Genomic DNA, 18,144 nt, shown 5'->3' with positions numbered 1-18,144 from the left:
CAAATGTCTTCTTGGTAATTTAATGATTTTTGAATACTGGAAAAAAATTTCCTCAAATCTCTTTGCTATTTACAATGTGTAGCAATTGTAGACATGACACATTTTTAAATTTAATCTCTATTTTTATCATTATCTCCACCACTTTAGGTAACAATGAAACAATAAATCAAGCCGCAATTCATAAAGTTTGATGCCATCCATGGTGCAAATATTCCCACATGGCCAGCCAGTTTCAAGCTATCAGTATGAAGTCTCTGAACATGGGAGTTGGGAAAGAGATGTGCACATAAGATATTTACATCATACAGATTTGGTGGATATAATTAACCTCGAGACATAGATAGTGAAAATATGGGTCAAAATAATTAGGAAATACTTTTAAAAATATTTATCACCTTTGCTTTAAATGCAGTCTGTTTCATTGTAGCTTCTATAATTTTATTTTTAAGAATGACTAGATTTAGGGACACCTGGGTGGCTCAGAAGTTGAGCATCTGCCTTTGGCTCAGGGTGTGATCCCTGTCCAGGGATTGAGCCCCACATTGGGCTTCCTGTGAGGAACCTGCTTCTCCCTCTATGTCTCTGCTTCTCTCTGTGTCTCTCAGGAATAAATAAATAAAATCTTTAAAAAAAAAAAAAGAATTACTAGATTTAACAACCTACTTATAAAATACCTAAAATGTAACAATCAGGTCCCAAGATCCTTTACAGGGCAGACGTAGCTTATTGTTGCCCATAAGGCTTTATATGACCCATGTCTGTGCTACCTCCTTTATCTTGCGGATCCAATTCCCATTTTCCTTCCTCTCACTCGCTTGCTCTAGTCCAGCTACGCTAAACTCCACATTGTCCTTTTGTTTTCTTTCTTTAAGCACATCAGATTTGTTCCTGCTTTAAGGGCTTTGAACCAGCATCTCTTTGTTAGAAGCACTCTTCCTCCAAGCAACACGGCTGTCTCCTCTCTGCTTTCCAATCTAGCAACAGTTGTCCCTTGTCAGTGAGGTTGCACATCACTGTCTAACCTTTAAATAATTGGCTTGCTACACTTAATTTTTAGTGTCTGTCTTCCCCTACTCAGAACAAGGCTCATGAGAACAAGGATGTCTGTTTAATTACTGATGTTTCTGGAGCTCCTAGGACAGTGACCACCACAAAGTAGAGAGAGAGAGAGAGAAATGAGAGAAAGGAAAGAAAGGAAAGAAAGAGAAAAGAAGGGAGAGAGAGAAAACCTATCATCTAGGCCAAGAAATATATTATCACCCCTGGAAGTTCCAAGTGTTTCCCTAATTGTTTCTTTCCTCCCCTAATTGTTTCTTTCCTCTTTCCCTCTCATGATCTAATCACTACTATGAATTTCATGATTTTTTTTTGTTTGTTTCCTAGCTGTTATTCCTGTTTGTATAACTCCAGACAACACATAGTTTAGTTTGGCATATTTGGGTGTAAATGATATCATGCAGATCATGCAGTACATATTCTTTAATGAACACCTTTCTACTCAATGGCATATTTTCTGAGCTTTATCCACAATGAGGCAAATAGCTGTTATCTGTCTCAGCAGGGAATTTGGGGATCTTGATAGAAAACATGAGACCAAAAAATGTATTCAAATATCGTACAGATTTTTTTTCTAAAAATCACTAAGTACAAAAACATTAAGTAGTTAAGTCTTTTAAATAGCATATGTATAATACATATCAATTTCTTAGCCCATAAATCAGGTGCACAAATAAAATAACTTGTGTTGTTTTTCTATGACAAAACATCATGTCTAGCTGAAGGCCCCCTGCTACAGTTCGAAGAAAACCGAAGCTCGTCATTCAAATGTTTTCACTGAAGCAGAGTAAGCCTATTCCAGTTAGAGTTCTTGACCTCCTTTTTTCTTTAAATGCCATTGAGGTTCATAATGTGATGTTACCCTTGGGATAACCACCTTGCTTGACTCCTGTTCTCTCCTTCTCATCTCCCTAGATATACCCTGTCCCATCTGCTTCTTGTTATTCTCACCGGCTGCCTCTGACACTTGACCTCCTGTTTTGGCCATTTGTAGGCCGTCAGAGCTTTGCCGTCCCCCTTTTGCTTGATCTCTCATTCTCCTTTTGTCCTAATGCTTCTGAGACCTGATTGTTAAGCATCCCACCCAAACCAACTACATGGCAGGACTTTCCCTCCCAAGTGCCCGTCTCACTCTGGAGTCTGTCTCTGTGCTTTTATCCCATAGATTTCTCTTCACGTTCTGGGCCCATTTTTTTTCTTCTTAGCCAGCAATCCCTACCAGTCCCTAACAGTGCGCCTAACGATTCTACATCTGCTGCTTAGAGAAAATAAAAACACTGTTTTTAAACAACAAAAACATGTCCACATTACTTTGTATTGAATTACTTTAAAAGATTATGTTTTAAAATATTTGTTCATAAAATGTTTTAGTTATTCCTTCCCATTATCTTTTTAATGAATCAAAACTCACCATGTAAACAAAATTATAACTTTTAAGCTCCCAGGACCAAATCTTAAGCATCTTTTTGATGAAAATATATGCATACTGTTTAGATTTCAGAAGGGACATTTAAACAGAGGGAAGCAAAGTCTTTCAGATAAAAACTAGAGTTCATTCTCGGGGCACCTGGGTGGCTCAGCCAGTTAAACATCTGCCTTAGGCCCAGGTCATGATCCTAGGGTCCTGGGTTCGAGCCTGGCTTCCACTCCATGCTCAGTGGGGAGTCTGCTTTTTCCTCTCCCTCTACCCCTCATCCTACTCATGTTCTCTCTCTCTATGTTCTATGTTCTATATTCTATATTCTATGTTCCCAAATAGAATCTTAAAAAGAAAAGAAAAAACTAGTGTCCACTCTCATTTTCTCTCTAATCATGGTTCAATAATGCAATTAACAGCTTAAATGAGATCTTACTAGTAATTTTTAAGTTGTATATTTCAAACTATTACTAAATTACATATTATGCATTTAGTTTATTCCCATTTCCAATTTCATCTCTTTAGCTGATATTCTATATTATCAGTATATTAGATCAGGGGCATGGTAGATAGACTGGAAACATTTGGAAGATCAGAATTATGAAGTTTTAAGAGGTGGTATTCACCAAAGTCACTTAAACGTAGGAGAGCTTACATACAGTTTGAACAGTGAGTATGTGCTTATTCATTCATTTATTGTAAAAGCAGAACTCAATAGTTTTCAACTCTGGCAGCATATTAGCACCTTGGGGGCTGTTTTATTTTTTAAAAGTTCAGTATGGCTTATCTCCAGTTTACAGAGGTAGTTCAAAATAGAACGCTCTTGTGCATTGAAATGAATGCAGCAGACATGGAGGGAGAGAGCAGGAAATTAGTCAGTTTATGGTCAAGACAAGCCAAGTACAGTTTAGAATCTGAGCCAGCTCCACCCTGGCAAGCTGTACTCAAGAAACAGCAGAGTGTACCTTGGTAACGATATCCCTTAAAATATCTGTGTCTCGGGTCACACATTTCCTCTGGAATGTTTACCTTCTACTCCTAGGAAAGGCAGTAGATTTTCTCTGCCTTAATCCTTGTTCTTTCTTCCTCATGGAATGTACTTCTTAGGTCCCCTCCTCTACTCTGCTTTAAAATCCTACCTATCTTCCCAAACTCCATTAACCTGCTTTCTCCAAAAAGGCTACCCCTAAGTTATAGAAGTACAGCTGTCTTATTCATACTCCAGTTGGGATATTTATCACATTATGACTTGCATTCTCAAAATGGGAAGAGAAAAAAATGTGTTCAAAAGGGGCCTACCAAAAGCAGTGTAGGAATGAGTGGAAATGGTGAGGAATTTTAGGCTGTTTCCAATTGCACATTGTCTGTTGGAGATTCCAGCCTTCCCTTCTGGAGGTGTGCATCACCTCTCCACCTAGCAAGAACCACTGTATGTCATGAGATACTGTGATTGGAGTGTGTTGCACTTAATAAAGCCGTGGAGCCTGACAAAAAATTGAGAACTATAACGAAGTCACTACAAAAATACTTACAGAGGCCTTCTACGTGCCAAACAAAAAGCTGATAGGATTTTTGAAGAGCAGAATTCATGGAATATTTATTCCTCTTCAGATCCCTAAGCCAGATGAGAACTTGGTCAGTATTGGGTAGAGGAGAATTGACTCCCATTTTATGGAGGTCTTTATTTTATGAAGGTCTCAATTTAGCGGTGAGCCCTGTAAATGAAATTTATGTTACCCACTATGTTTTATCATATATTTTTGGTTAGCGAAAAGATCTAAAAAGAGAAAAGAAACATCTGATATGTAGAAAAAGGGAAAACTAGATGTGGGGGATGTTCCCCCAAAGCCTCTTCTCTTGCACAATATCTATACTTTCTGTGTTTTCAGACACCCAAAACCTACTCACTTGCTCTCATCTTGCTTTGTGCAATATGAGAAATCACTGCAAGGGTTCACAGGAGTTCTGTAGCCTCTGAAAACTCTGCGGGGAACACTGTGACAGTGGAACTTTGGGGAGTAGAGAAAACGATGGTGGGGAAGAAAGGAGCAGATTGGAGGTAGCGCTGTTGAGCAGAGGTGATGGGAGCAGAATGAGACTGAAGACCTAGGCAGGAAGTAGGGACCAGCTCTCGGAGACAGTTCTCTCTCTCAGGTGCTACTCTTCTCTGACAAATGTAACCAGAATTTCAGGGTAACACACTGCTAACACTAGCCTAGGTTCAAGACTTTGTCATATTCCCCCAATAATTCCAAATTCCAAGGACATTGAAAGCTTTGTTGTCTTAACGATACACCTCCGAGCAAAAGGAAAATTTCTTTGTCATCACTCACCTCTGTTCTTTCTCTAAAAGCCTTTTAGTCTCATATTCCTCTTGATTCACGACCTTAACTCCTCTCTTTTCCTTCTCAGCCAGTAAAAATCCCCTCATTTGTACAGCATGATTTAGCTCTGGCCTCAAATTTAACCCATTCAACAAAGCAAAAGCCTGATTATTTGTCTAAAATGATATCTCTAGTCCTTCATCCATGCCTACACATGTCTGGGATGATCGTGGTTGGCTTTTAGCATTTTCAACTTCATTAGAATCCCTAAAAAAAGCTTTGTTTCCTATTGCCGTCAGGACATTTTTAAAAAAAAAAATCACTGTACCTACGACCTACCTTCGTAATCAGAAAATCATCATATGAATTACAAATAAGATAGATACTTTACTTTTTCACATTTTATAATTTATTTGATTAATTTTTTTTTTTTTTTTTAATTTATGATAGGCACACAGTGAGAGAGAGAGAGGCAGAGACACAGGCAGAGGGAGAAGCAGGCTCCATGCACCGGGAGCCCGATGTGGGATTCGATCCCGGATCTCCAGGATCGCGCCCTGGGCCAAAGGCAGGCGCCAAACCGCTGCACCATTCACATTTTATAATTTATTTGATTAATTTATTTGAAGTGTATTGAATACCTAATATTTTAGCCAAACTAGTTTATGTAAATCGTATTTTGCTAGAAAACATCATAGGCTCTCTCAACAGGAAACAAAAAGTTTGTAAAAATAGGTCTTGTATCATTGCTTGAAAAATTAAAACACAAAACCACTAGAAGTAAAGGAAATATTTAAAACTGATGGGGAAGTATTAAAATATTTAAAAGATCAAATTTACATTATGATTAGCATGACATTTTAATAGACTGCGATAGGTTCACTAATTAAACCTTATATATTGTTATTTGTATTTGAACTATCTTAAAATGCAGTATTGACTATTACAGTGTGTATAAGTGATTTTTGAAATCACGTTGGTGTTAGTGCTAAATAGGATGCAGAAACCTTTTCTACTAAAGACACGTTTACTTGCCAGGTGATAGACCGAGCTCTGCCGTGGTCTCTATCCTATTGAATCAGGCAACCAAGCCTATAATGCAGGTATTATCACCATTTTACCAATGTGAAAACTGAGGTCTGCGGGGGCAAGTTAGTTACCCAAATCACAGGTTTGCACACATATTGCAAATGAATCTTCCATATTCATTTTCACCGTTTAATATAATACCCAGAAAATAGCGTCATGGTAGTAGTAAATCCAAAAAGAGAAGACAACTTTGTCCCAAAACTTATCTCAGAGAGCAGTATAATTGCTTCATCAAATCTACTTCTGTTTAATCTCAATGCAACTTGATCCCTTGAGCTTTCAAATGTGTATGTTATATCCCATAGACATTTTTATTTTAAAATGTTGAAAACTATGAATTTGGGAGTGAAATTTTACATTGTTTATGTATCTTCCCGTGGATCATTTATACAAACATATATTATAGCAACCTCACAAGGTAGGAATTATAGCCCTGATAAAACTGCAGGTTAGAGAATCAAAATTGTCTAAATCCATACAAGCAGGTCTTTGAAAAAGGCAGGTATTTGTACTTGGTTTATCTAAATTCAAAGCCAGTGGCCTTCTGGATAGTTTCTAGATCATCTTCTAGAAGTTAGTTGTGAGAAGTTGGTTTATTTACATTTTCTAAATTTTCTCACAGAAGTCTTGTCCAAACTGTTGATGGAAGAACTGTAATAGCAGCAGAATTCAGGGGCAGCTGGGTGGCACAGTCAGTTCAGTCTCTGACTCTTGTTTTGGCTCCAGTTGTAATCTCAGGTTTGTGAGACTGAGCCCCGTCGGGCTCTGTGCTCAGGGCCGAGTCTACTTGTCCCTCTCCCTACCCCTCTGCTCCTCTCCCTACTCTCTCTAAATAAATGAATAAAGTCTTTTTTTTTTTTAAAAAAAAAAAAGTAGGGGTATTAATAGTGATACTATTAAGTGAACTCCCCACTTGTATTTACGTGAACAATAAAAGTTGGAAGGAAGGTAGAAGGAGCAGGTTTGCATTCTCTTGTGATTACGGGCTACTTAGTGATGATGAAAAAATGGTTTCCCCGCAGGTCCTGGGACAAGGACAAGAAGAGATCTGTGCTGGTAGGAACACAAGTAGGAAGATGTGCTCCTTTCTCAATTTGGAAATGAAGCCGATGTATTCTGGGGCAACTTTGAGATTTTATCCATAGTTGTACATAGTCAGAATATAAGTTATTCCCAGAATTTCCAATGATCCTCTTCCTCCAAAGCATGCCTCTTGTTCTTTCTATTTGGTCAAGGGTACTCTGACAGGTGGTCCTCACTGAGTATTACAAATCATTTTTTTTCTTTCTTGAGCACTATTTTATTGTTATGCTTAACAATTTTAGCTGATTTTGTCTTTACCATCATTTAGTTGGATCACTCAGAATTTATAACATATATTGGTTCATACATAAAGTTCATGCTACATTTATATACAAATGAGTAAGTATAAGTAATTCCTGTGGTAAAATTTTCAGTATATATATATTTTAGTATGTTTTTTCAGTGTACAATGTTGTTTTCCTTAAAAATGTATGCCTATAACTCTCCTAAACTAAAGATTTAGTCAATATAAAAGTCTTATAAATAGTAAAGAAACTTAACTTCCAATCAGTTAATAGTTGCTCTGAAACCCAGAGTCAGCCAAAAATGTCCTCCTATACTTTACCATAATGTTTATGAGCTTACCAAATGCTTATGAGTTAAATAGATTACTTATATATATTAAATTATAAAAAGTAGGATGTACTGTGCATGACTATAACTCATGAGATACACACATAAGAAGAAAAGCTTAATGGTTTTCTTGATGCTTTTTCAGTAGATTAAGGAATGATAGAGTGCAGTTGTACCTGAAAGTCAAGTCATAACCTACGTAAGGGCATTGATCCTTCTAACTCTGTATTTCTACAAATAATTCGATATTTTGTTAAGATCATTAAAATACATTAGTAGGAAAAAGACAAAAGAACAGGAAGTATGATTATATTTTTATTTTTGAAATAAGTCATAGATTCCGTATTATTGCTTTATATAATATGGTCCTACATCCTAATACTTGTATACTATTTGTTAGTAGACAATATTAATATCCTTCAAGATAGCTTCTTATTAGATTCTGAGAGTTCCTACTCTAGTTGAAGTCAACTAGAAGTGAGCTTCCTGGGCTCATTTAGGCAATCTGGGCTTTTTAGGCAACAAATCAAATGGTGAAAAAATAAGTTAAATTCCAAAAAAAAAGGGGGGGGGTCATTTCGTGATCATTACTAATGAACACAAAAATCACAAAGAAGTTTTAGGAGCAAAAGTAAAATATATTGAAAATTAAGAAAAATATCAATTATATTTATCTTTATAATTTCCACAATAATTCCTATAAACATGGATCATTATAAATTTTAAGTACAATTTAGTATTTCGTAACTTTTAAATAATTTTGTCTCGATATTTTTTAAATAAGCACCCTTTTTTTTCAGAAGCAAAAGCCAGTTCATGCAAACGTTAAGTTTTCCTGATCAGTAAACATCCTTAGGTAAAACTGCATGCATGGTGGCAGCTCCAGTGTGACAAAAAAAAACTTGAAGATTTCATTTACTCGCTGGAAATCTACCTGGCTCCATGAGAGAAAGGGAACCAATTTTTGCAGATTGCACATTGGCATCACTGACCACAAAGGCTACAAATTCCTTGGTTGACCTGGTTCAACTGCTGTCGCTACATCAGCATCTTTATTCTTTCAAATATCTGTTTAAATGGCATTTTGTAGCATTTCTCTTTACTGAAATAATATGTTGAGTGTCAATAAATTTTCTTTGAGCATCTTATCACTGTGTCATTTCTGCAATAAAGCTTTACAGTTTCATGTTGGATGTCCCTTTTCTAAAACATCAGAAAGGCAATATGACTTTCATAAACTTACTTTCTCCTTTACACTAATTCTACCATTTTTTTTTAACAACTGCTGTAATAGTTCTCGGCCACTAAAAAATAAATAAAAAAGGATTGATAAAAATTCTAAGGGACAGATATCCCTGAAAAATTATTTCTATTTTTTTTTAGATTCTTTTTTATTCATTTATGATAGTCACAGAGAGAGAGAGAGAGAGGCAGAGACACAGGCAGAGGGAGAAGCAGGCTCCATGCACCAGGAGCCCGACGTGGGATTCGATCCCGGGTCTCCAGGATCGCGCCCTGGGCCAAAGGCAAGCGCCAAACCGCTGCGCCACCCAAGGATCCCTTATTTCTATTATAGTAGAAGTAGATGGCTGGAGAAAAATGGCTTCATATACTGTTCATTTGAGAATGACTTGTCCCATATATAATTCAGTTTATCAGATTAGCCAAGTTATTTTCCCCCTGAAAAACCTGATTTTTTAAGAGCTGCTCTTATATACCTTCTTTACTGTGATTCCCTAGCAGTTGACTTAATGGTTAATTATAGTGGACTAGTAGGAACACCCCAATAACTAACCAGCTGAGAATGGCTTGGTGTCTGATACCAAAGAACACATTTTCACATATGTGTTTTTACTTATTCTTACTGTCTGTCTCCACCTTAGGAAAAAAGGCTATCGTTTACCATCGGATTTAACTTCAAAGATAAGGCATAAACTCATACTAGGGAAAGACAGAAACATAGCAGCTATTAAATAAACTATACCCTGGACGGTTGTACAGTGTAGAATTAGGATCTAGAACCCTGGACCTAGACTACCTGTTTAATCCCGGTCCCACCACTTACTTGCTGTGTAACATGGAGCAAGTTATTTAATCTCTCAGTTTCAGTTTGCAGAGTTCTAAAGTGAGGATCATAAAAATTGTGTCTATCTCAAGGGCTGTTGTGAAGATTAGATGAGTCAATACATAAGAAGTATTTAGAATTTAGTGTTTTCCACAGTAATTCTTATTACTCTTCTGGGCTCACATATGTGCCCCCAAACTACATGGAGATCTTCCTTAAGGAGTTATATTATGGAAAAACACTGCTTGGTCACGACAATTTTGGTTTGAGATAAAGCAATGGAATATTTCATGAGAAAATGGATCAATTCCATCGATCAAGTGGGCAGATGTATGATGAATGGGTCTTGGCTCTCCTGTCAACTTTCAATTCTTAATTAGTCCAACAGAATTACCTCTAGAGTATCTCTCCAAAAGACATTTTGGATTTTCTCTCAAATCCATCCAGTTTTCTGCAGGAGTGAGTGAAGGAATGGAAGTGGCTTATTCTGAATGACTGTTGAGCTGAAAATGAAGTGTTCTCCTAAATTCTTTCTGTTGAGGATTCCGCCGCTTAATATACTTGCCTTTATTTTTTCTTGGCATAGAACCCTTGAGGAAAAAAACCAAATTTTTAGAAAGCATTCTGCAGACCTAAATGCTCTTAAAAAGAAAAGATTTTAGCTAACCCAGTTAGCTTAGTTTATAACAATCCTACTTATTTTCCAAAAGAATATTTTACCATCTTAGTTTTCATCCCTTAACGTATGCCTAAATTTAGACCAATTACAATCCAAACTCTTGAGTTCTGACTTTACTCCCTCTGAGACTCTTGTTCAGGCTTTAGCTAATATAATGTTCCCTTGTTAACTATAGAAATCTAGGAAATTTGCAGAAATAATGCAATAAAAAAGATTTATAGCTGAAATCTTTTCCTTTCTTTCATATATTTCATTTCTATGAAGAAATTATGAAAAAAATGAAAGTGAATAAAAAATGATTCGAAAGATACCTTCAGGTAGGATTTAATATGTAAGCCTTCAAGAAGAAATGGTGAAAATTGTCAAGAATCTGATGTTCAAACTTCATTTCCATAACCTCTTCGAAGCCCAGTGTAGCCCTATTCTTTGGTAAGACAACTGGTAGCCAGTGATCTTGGAAGTCGACTAGTTTTGATTTGTATCAGGAAACTTTTGTGGAAGTAAGGAGGTATTCAGCAAAAAGACCTACTTAATCGTGTTAACTCATCACTCTAAACAGATTCATTCTGTGTTCCCATATCACCCATCCTGAGCTATGCTTCTATAAAATATGCTGAGCAAGTCTGATGATTAAAGAAAACCCAGAGACTGGTAAGAAATAGAAATCTCGTTAAATAAAAGAAGTTCAACAAGAATAAGATAATAGTTTTGATGTTCGTAATGTAGAAATAATAGAGAACTCATGATTTATTTTAAGTAAACTCACCTCCATCATGAGAGTCATCCTGTTATATGAGTATTGATAGATTAGAGACTGTGCCACTCCCCACAATCTTGGCTGAATGTTGTAGATCAATAAAGTGCTGTGTGGCTAATTGCTTAAAGTGCTTTTATTTTAAAGCATGGATTTACCATTTATAAGTGTACTGCGATAGAACAACTTGCATTACGACCAAAAGAAGCAATTTATTCCATTATAACTTTTAAAAACTCTTAAATAGGACCTCTCCGCACATCCCTCAAGTAGCCTCGCCTCACAGCCAGCCTAAGCTAGCTAGGGGCATGTACATAGGAGAGAAAATAGCATGGGAGGCATTTTTAGAGAACACTAGCCCTTCTCATCCCAGGTTAAAGGACAGCTAGTTATGTGAGATTGATTTCTATTTTGGCTGAGTTTTGAACTTTAATCAAGATAGCTACCTACTAAGTCCTCTGGGATTTGTGGCCTAAAGCCAAATAAGATGGAAGAAACAATTACTTGTTTGGGGTTTAGTTTTCCCCAATTCAACCAATCTACAAATTTGTCAAACAATCTTTACAGTCTACATCTAAAGGCTCAAATTTTGAATTCTGCATACCATCAATATTTGCCAAATCTGCTTTCCATAGCAGGTACCTACCTGCTGAAAATTATGTACTCAGCTTGATGAAGATTATAAGTAGTTTTTGTCTCCCTGGGGAAAATGAAAACCAAAAATCAAAGGAGACATACTCTCCTGACTCTTTCTTCTGTAGATGGAAACTCATACAGAAAAAAGTCTCTCCCCTGAAGAATTTGATCATAAACACTAATAATTAGGGAACTTGTGATGTGTGTGGTCTCTAGAAACAATGCATTGTCCTTGTTGTGGATGAATATGCAAGGAAAACAGAGCAATCTGAGATCCCTAACATCTATGGTGCAGTGTTGGCTGTGGTGCTGCAGGGTGGAGAGTCAGAAATCACTGCGACTCCTGGAGTCACAAATCCCTATTATTTCTCCTCCCTGGCATTAGCAAGAAAGCATTTGATTCCTTCTTGCAGCCTTTTGCATTGAAATCCCCCTGAGTGTAGGATTTGTGTGGACCTTGGTATCTGAATCCTTCTTAGCCTGTCTCTACTGTAGGTTTTACTACACAGAATGGCAGTAAACAGAGTTTTGTTTCTTAGAAAATGCTTACTACAGTTCTTACTATGGAACCATTCATTCTTCTCTGAAGAACTGAATTTTGAATCCTAGTAGCTAGCCAGAGCAGGAGGATGAAAAATGAAAAATGTCATGTTTACTCTACACTTCTCAAGTTGAAACTTTGCAATCATTTCTCTCCAAGCAACAAGGAATGCTTTCAGCCTTTCAAATCTAATAGAAACTTGCCCCTTTGGGTCAGGGAGTTAGCCCTGTGTGACCAAACTCTTTGGTTTAGTAGTAAAGTGCATGGCTCCAGGGTTGAAGGGCCAGCTCTGCTCCTTAGATGGTATATGACCTTGGGCAATAAAAATTGTTCAAAGGATTAAATGATAAAATATATGAAGCACTTAGCATAGTGTAAGCATTCTCTAAATGTTAACTACTGTTTTTGCTGTTGCTGCTAATAGGGATAATATAAAATTTGTTACTCTGATGCATTAATTTGTATTCTTTCTTACTCAGATCATTCATTACTCATTATTGGTTCAATAAACCAATATATAACAACATGTTCATGTTAGAATACATAATACATATAGACAGTTTTAACAAGAATTGTAAATTGTAATGGCTGTATTATTACAACTTGATGATTTTGTTCCTATTCCACTCTTGTTACTGGTGAGTTCTTTATCAGTATTTTTGCCCACTGTAAAAGTTTCTCTCAAAAAATTTTAAGAACCAGTGAATTACTCTTATTCCTCTTTTAGTGAAGTCTATTCTTTTTGCTCTGTTCTGTTCTAATCTAGTCCTAAGTAACAAAATATTAAATCAGAGGTTTAAGCTAAGAGTCTAAGATTTTAGAAAAAAATCCTGTGAGTCAGGAATTTCAAAGAAGATTCAAAGCCAATTATGAGATGCTTATGATCATTACCCAACTCAAACAAATGAAAGGGTCAGGTTATTAATGGTTGAAAAAGGATCCGCGAGGAGAATTTCTTTAATGAACTATCTGCTGTGGGGGAAGGTATAGAAATGTTTCCCTCTTTACCCCAAATCAAGAGAAGAGAACTGCATCAGGACCCTCAGGGATATTAGGAATGGAGTGTAATTATTACATGAGATGGAAAAGATTAGCTGGTGACAGATGAGCCGCATGAGAGGAGGCTATGTAAGTTTCAGTCTTTCCTCAAGTAATTTATGGGAACAACAGCCTCATGAGTGTTTTGTGTAAACCAAATGGGCCCCACCCATATTTGGAAGAATGAAAGAACCTCAGCAGACAGAAGCTGAAGATGCAACAGTAAATTTCCAGGGGGCTTTGAACATCGTAAAGGATAACGAGGTGATAAGATGGCTCCAGCCATGGCCTCTGGCAAGAAGTCCCTGAAGAGCCCATGAATGTGTCCATCAAAGAATTAGCTCTAAACACCTGCCAGGTCTAGTGAGTATGAAGCCATCCTACCATGGTGTAGGGACTTGGCTTCTACAACTCAGCCCTTTCCCTCCTTTGCTCCAGCTCAGGAGTCAAGGTAGCCAGTTGGGGGAGAGTGAAACAGAAAGAAGCATCGACCATGCCTCACCATCACACACCATTTCTGGGCTCCACCACAAACTCAAGGTTGGAAAGGAATCTTCTATGATCTTTAAGATTGATGTGTAACATATATGACCAGACTAATATCAGAATGGAGACTTTGGCAACTTAATGTGATCACATAATGTTTTTATTATCTAAGGATGATTGCAAAAGTCATGATACTACCTGAGAACTTCATCCTGGGATAAAAGAGAATTTTCCCTTTTTGAATATATTTTAAAGAGAAAGCAGGAGACAAAATAATTTTGCTTCATAGTAACACCCCATAAGGTTTATATGCTCACTAATTTTATAACCTCAATAAAAGATCTGTTGCAACTGAGACAACACAATCTTACAATATATGTTAAAGGAATGATCTCAAAGATAACTGGTCTTACTTACTGGTGTAGCTTATCTATCTACCTATTTTGAGAGAGAGAGAGAGAGAATGAGAGAGTGGGGGCAGGGAGGGGGAGAGAGGGAGAGAGAAAATCTTAGACTCCACACTTAGTGCAGAGCTCCACTTGGGATTCGATCTCACAGCCCTGAGATCATGACCTGAGCCTAAACCAAGAGTAAGATGCTTAAACCAACTGTGCCACTCTGGTGCCCCTTAAGTGTTAGTATATTTTTGACCAAAGTTCAAACAGAAAGAACGTGCCATCATATATTTCCTGAAATATCAAAGTACTTTGAGTAATTGCTTCAAAAATAAATTTCCGCTAATTTTGTTTACTTTCTTTTTCACATAAGACTCTTTTATCTATACATTTTGCTTTATATTTTTATTTTTGATAGATTCTCTTCAACTTCTCTAGAAATATTGGCACATTTTTCATGTTCATTTTTTTCTTCATGGTTTATATAGAAGATGAGTTATTCTCGGATTATAAATTTCATTAGTGTGTTTGGCAAATTATGTCTTATCTTAAAGATCAGTATTCTAATTAGACATTTGTTTAAATTCATAGCGACTAAAGGGTATGTGGTAAAAGGCACTGATAATTACAGAGTTTGTTTAAAACAATTTGTTTTGATTAAAAAATTCAAGAAAGGGGCACCTCGGTGGCTCAGTCGGTTAAGCATCTACTCTTGATTTCGGCTCAGGTCATGATCTCAGGGTCGTGAGAATCAAGCCTGACCTCCAGCTCACACGAAACATGGAGCCTCCCCCCTTTCCCTCTGCCCCAAATCCCCCCCAAAAAATCAAAGAAAAGCATGCATAATTTTTATGTTTGATTTAGTAGGTGTCATCTATTTCAGTTTTGTATTACCAGCTTAAATTGCAACTTCACAATGTTGTACAACCCCCAGGAGATGACTTGTACTCTTTAAATCCACAGTCTGAAAAGACGATATTTGATATCTTTGGAGAAATGTGCCACAGAATCCATTGTATAACTGAATCTTCAATATTTGACTAAATTGCTTCAGATTCCTGACCTTATTAGGTTTTTTCCACAGGCTTATTTTGTTTATTTGTCTGCTTGTGTTTTAGGTGAACCAGATCTTCATAAGAACTCAGAAGATCTAGTAAACGCTGAAGAAAAACATGTGGATACACATTCATAGGTTTGAAATACCTTACAGGCTTCTGTCATTTTAAACATGAGAGGTAATTTTATTTTTTAGACAAGAAACCTAATTTCTGAAGTGAATGGTTCGTAGAATATCATTAGAGACAAAGCTATCTCATTGCAGTGTCCTCCTGGAATCTTTAAAAAAAAAAATCTCTCCTATTTTCTGAAGCAAAATCTTAAATGTGTACTTTTTCAAAGAGCTTAGTTTGCTCATTGATAAAAATTATCCTCAGCGAGACATGTTAGTCCTTTAAAAATAATAATCTGTAGGCTGTGGAGAGATTTAATCATGATCCCCTTTCTACTTCATGTAGGAAATATGAATGTTAACACTAGGTGACAATAACAAAGCAAGGACATATTAGGAAACAAATAATCAGTGTTTGCTCAAATCTATAGACATTTGTTTGCATCAGGGGTTCTCTTTTTAAAAGTTCAGCTTCTGAGGCTTGCCCTCGACCTATAAAATTACTAACTCTGGGAATCATGCCTTGGAAATCTTAATTTTTAATAATTCTGTCTGTGGTATTTCTGTACACTAGAGTTAAGGACCGTGGTCTTGGGTCTGCCTACAGGGGAAGTGCCAGCTGTTAGAAGGGAAGGATGTGTATTTATAGTGGAGATGTTGTAGGGTCTCCTTAAAAGCTGAGAAACAAAACTCTCTGTGTTATACTGAGCCCTGCTCTTGGGGTGATGGTGGGGGGCAGGGAAGAAAATGCTGAGGGATCCTATACCAAGACTTTGAGATGCCGTCAGTAGCTCCTCACATATTGCTTTAGATATAAAAGAGTTAAACTGTGGTTAGCTTTTAGGATGATTCATCTCCGTATTTGTGAGTTGGTTATAAGACTGTCTTTTATTGATAAATAAATAATAGCAACTATCAAGTGTCAGACCAGTGAACATCTCACGTGTATTAATCTCGGTTAGTCCTCTCAACAATTTCAGAGTTGGTGATTGTGAAATCATATGTAAAATTCTTTACATATGAAGCTTGGGTGGAAATCAAGCCCACAGAGTGGCTGTTCAGCAATTAAAACCCATGTATGTCTATATTTAACAATTTTAACATATTGTCTCATATTAGCTATAGCAATTTCTCTTCATACCCTCCATCCAAACTGTAAATTTATTACCTTTAGAGCCCATGGCTGTTTCTGAAGAGTTCTTTTTTTTTTTTAAGATTTTATTTATTTATTCATGACAGAGCGAGAGCAAGAGAGAGACAGAGACACAGGCAGAGGGAGAAGCAGGCTCCATGCAGGGAGCCCGACGTGGGACTCGATCCTGGGTCTCCAGGGTCACACCCCCAGCTGAAGGCGGTGCTAAACCTCTGCACCACCGGGGCTGCCCTGTTTCTGAAGAGTTCTTAGGTTCTGATGATATAGGATGGACCCTCAAAGCATATTTTAGGGAAAACTAGATTCAGTGGAGTATTTATAGATGCTTTAAGTACAAAAAAATTTTTTGTGTCAAATAAATACCATTTGAAAACTGAGTTGAACAAAATTAAGCAAGTCTTTCCTACTGGGTATCTTCAAGCCAGTGCACACTATGAAGCTTCAAAAGAAAAAGGTTTACAATCAGCATTTCTTACATGTTTATAATATGGAACTGGAATATTTATGAACATTTTCCAAAAACTGCTGTGCAGGGGACACGGGTCGCCAGTACCTTCGTAAAAATGACTGTCCGATCTATGAAGAAGTCTATGGCAAAGTGTATATTATATATATTTACAGATAAAATATCTGTAAAATTCTGGCATCCCATCAGTAAGGTGTTTCAGTGGGATTCAACTGGCAGTTAATGAAGTCTCTTTTATCTTTTTTTTTTCAACTAAAAAGACCCCAACGCTGGAAAGATTTGAGACCCACTCAAACAGCAGTGTGCACACTGAAGCAGGCTGTTAGACCATTGTTTTTTCTGTCCACACTAGCCAAATGCTGTAGTGTTCTTTTCAATTTGAGAAAGCTCTGCCTTCAGTTCACAGTCTTCCAGAAATCATGACCTGCAGTAGGTGAGATTTATACACCTTCAAGAAATAGGCAGGTCTCTTAAATAAGGGAAGTAGAAAACCAAAAGGAGTGGTGACATTTGGGAACAGTGACTCAGGCCCAGGGTCTGGGAGACAAGAGCGGTGGTCAGCCTTGGAAACAGGAAGGACACAGTGCACCTGACCTAAAGGCTGCAGCCAGCCAGTCTTTGCCTCCAGCATATTTTCACCATGCACAAATTAGGGACCAGTGTTTCCAGGTGTTTCCATTGGCTAAGAGACTTTTTTTTTTTTTTTGTAAAACCTTTCCATTTTTAATGTTGGCTCAAAGTGTTTTTGAAACACTGTGTAGAACAAACAAAATATATGTGAAGGTCAGATTTTGCCTCCAGGCTCCCAGGTTGCATTTTTTTTTTTCCAGGTTGCATATTAACCACATTTTCTTTGTGACCTCTAGCTAACTGTTTCCCTGGCTGCCGTGGGGAAAGTATAGACCTTACGGCAGCCTGGCTGTATCTCTGAGAGCCATTGCCTGTTTCATTCTCGGTGTGTGGGCCCCAGTATGAGATATTTTCCCACGAAACACTGAGGTCTAATTCAATGTGCCCCATGAGAAAACCTCATAAATCAACACTACACTTAGGGCAAGAAACCAACCTTTGAAATCTACTTTTCACATTGTTGAATAACTTCACTATTATTTCTGAGAGATTTCCGTCCACAAAACTATTTGGTTTTGCTTACTTTTTAAAACCGTTTTTGTTAATTAGAGTGAATGAGATTGGAAGTGGATGTACAATGCCATGCTGCTT

At 37.1% G+C, this 18,144-nt stretch overlaps 1 protein-coding gene across 1 annotated transcript in view; it reads left to right on the top strand.

Moving 5' to 3' along the window:
- Positions 1-15,466, top strand: part of PDE1A (phosphodiesterase 1A) — a 230,042-nt gene extending 214,576 nt beyond the window's left edge. Inside the window, exon 14 of the mRNA NM_001003091.1 lies at positions 15,255-15,466. Coding sequence (NP_001003091.1) covers positions 15,255-15,328 — 74 coding nt within the window. The 3' untranslated portion in view covers positions 15,329-15,466. The remainder of the gene's footprint in view (positions 1-15,254) is intronic.
- Positions 15,467-18,144: the final 2,678 nt, after the last annotated feature.

Source organism: Canis lupus, chromosome 36, assembly GCF_011100685.1.
Source record: "Canis lupus familiaris isolate Mischka breed German Shepherd chromosome 36, alternate assembly UU_Cfam_GSD_1.0, whole genome shotgun sequence".
NCBI classification, from domain to species: domain Eukaryota; kingdom Metazoa; phylum Chordata; class Mammalia; order Carnivora; family Canidae; genus Canis; species Canis lupus.
Note: the sequence above shows the minus strand (reverse complement) of the source record. Positions and strands in the feature narration are given on the sequence as shown.